At 41.3% G+C, this 2,105-nt stretch overlaps 1 protein-coding gene across 1 annotated transcript; it reads right to left on the reverse strand.

The window, feature by feature from the left end:
- Nucleotides 1-709: 709 nt before the first annotated feature.
- On the reverse strand, nucleotides 710-1,633 carry LOC126079316 (olfactory receptor 2D3-like). The gene has a single exon (XM_049890249.1). The coding sequence runs from the start codon at nucleotides 1,631-1,633 to the stop codon at nucleotides 710-712; it is 924 nt and encodes a 307-aa protein (XP_049746206.1).
- Between the last annotated feature and the right edge of the window lie 472 nt (nucleotides 1,634-2,105).

Below are 2,105 nucleotides of genomic sequence, written 5' to 3' on the forward strand. Positions count from 1 at the left end.
AAATGGCTTGATGTCGTATACGATGGGTCAAGTAAGTGGTTATATATACACCTGGCAAAGTAAGTACAAAACAATATGAGATATGTTTGTGTCTTGGTACTTCTGCCACAAGCATGAAAACCATGGAGGGATACATGTAGGACTATGATGCTATACTGCTGTTTCAGTGACTCACAGGTCCCCGAAGCCAGGTATGGGAATTGGTAGTGTTCCTAGAGACCAATAAGGTGTTGGGTTGATCCCACTTAATACCTAGAGTTAGTCCTTGAGTTGAGGGCGGGCCAGCAGTGGATTCACTTTTTTCCCTGAGAGAGGGGTAGTGTGCAGTGTGAACATCAGTAAGAATCTACAGGTATTCCTCTAGGGGTGTTCTTGCACTAACAGTGGGTTATGCACTTTTCAAAGGGGAGAACTCAATAGATACTGGCAACAGCAAACCTGCAGAAGAAAGGAGAACATGTCTGACGATGGAACAGCTATGGTATATTGGTGGTGTAGGGGTGTCTGGTCTGAGAGTTCTAATGTAGGAAGGTTGTATCTAAATATTAGTTTTTTCAAGCCGGTAGTTTTCTGGGAGGGAGGCAGTGTGTCATATATCAAGACATTTGCTGGAATGTGAGGTTACATGCCTTGGTTGGGCAAATATCTCCGCAACCTGTGGTTGAATTGGTCTTTATATACATGTAAAGATCACTGCATCTGAGAGGCTCTATCTTCCAAATGCTTTCCTAAATGCCTCCTTTACATCCTTGTTCCTCAGGCTGTAAATGAATGGGTTCATCATGGATGTAATGACTGAGTAGAATACAGAGATCACTTTATCACCTTCATTCATTTTTTTGGAGTTTGGCCTCATGTAGGTGAATATTGTTGATCCATAGTAGAAGATAACGACAGTGAGATGGGAGCCACAGGTAAAGAAGACCTTAAGTCTCCCCTCCCCTGACTGCATTCTCAACACAGTGGAGAGGATATTGTAGTAGGAGACCAGAATAAGGGAGACATGAGCTAGGAGGATAACCACACCCATTGAAAAGAGGGCCATCTCAGCTTTGTAGGTGTTTATGGAAGCCAGCTTCAGGAGTGCAGGAGGTTCACAAAAGTAATGATTAATTACATTCCGTCCCTGGTATGGGAGACACAAAGTAAATGTGGTATCTACCAGAGACACAAATGTCCCACTGACCCAGGACACTATGGCCAGCTGGACACAAGACCTCTGGGTCATGATGGTGGAGTAGTGCAGGGGTTTGCAGACAGCCAGATAGCGGTCATAGGACATCACTGCTAGAAGTGAACTCTCTGTAGCCGCGGCTACTAAGAAAAACACCATCTGAACTGAGCATCTAGCAAAGGAAATGGTCTTTCTCATTACCAGGAAGTGGAGTAGCATCTGAGGAACAATGCTTGTAGAGAAACAGAGGTCAGCAAAAGACAGGTTTTTAAGGAAAAAGTACATGGGAGTGTGAAGTCGGGAGTCAGCATTAACTAAGACTATGATGAGCAGATTCCCAGATACAGTCAGTAGGTAGATGATGAGAAATACCACAAACAGCAGGACCTGAGTATGCTGATCTGAAGAAAGCCCCAGCAAGATGAATTCAGTCAAATAGGTTTGGTTTTCTTTGCCCATTAGTGCTTATTCCTGCCTACACAACAGCATTAACAGAGTAATGAAGTATTGATTATGATTCAACATCAAATCCTGAAAGTGTAGGTTTCAAAGGAAGATTTTTTTGATTTAAAAAAAAAAAATCTTGCAAACACTTAAGACATTTGATTTTCTAAAATTTCATTATATTCCTATTGAAGTCATCTGATTGGTAGGCACAGCAACAACAGGGTGCTATCAACCACAGGTCTATCATTCAGCAATGTTGCAGATAAGGTTGAGAAATATCTTCATAGAAAATTGCACATTGTCTATCTGAACTGAAACAGGATGCTAAAGTATTGTATGGCCTAGAAAAATATAAGCAGTTCTCCTTTTACGAAAAAGCCCAAATTTTTTGTTTTGTTTTCTTTTCACTAGTTTATTTTCAGACAGCAGACTTTAGCTCTCATATCATTAAAAAGCAGAGGATTTTCCATTGTGTTTCAAAGTG

The sequence above is a fragment of the Elephas maximus genome, chromosome 7, assembly GCF_024166365.1.
Source record: "Elephas maximus indicus isolate mEleMax1 chromosome 7, mEleMax1 primary haplotype, whole genome shotgun sequence".
Taxonomy (NCBI): domain Eukaryota; kingdom Metazoa; phylum Chordata; class Mammalia; order Proboscidea; family Elephantidae; genus Elephas; species Elephas maximus.

Bases quoted from the DNA above. Each gene is read 5' to 3' on its own strand.
- LOC126079316 (XM_049890249.1), bottom strand. From the start codon at position 1,633: ATGGGCAAAGAAAACCAAACCTATTTGACTGAATTCATCTTGCTGGGG.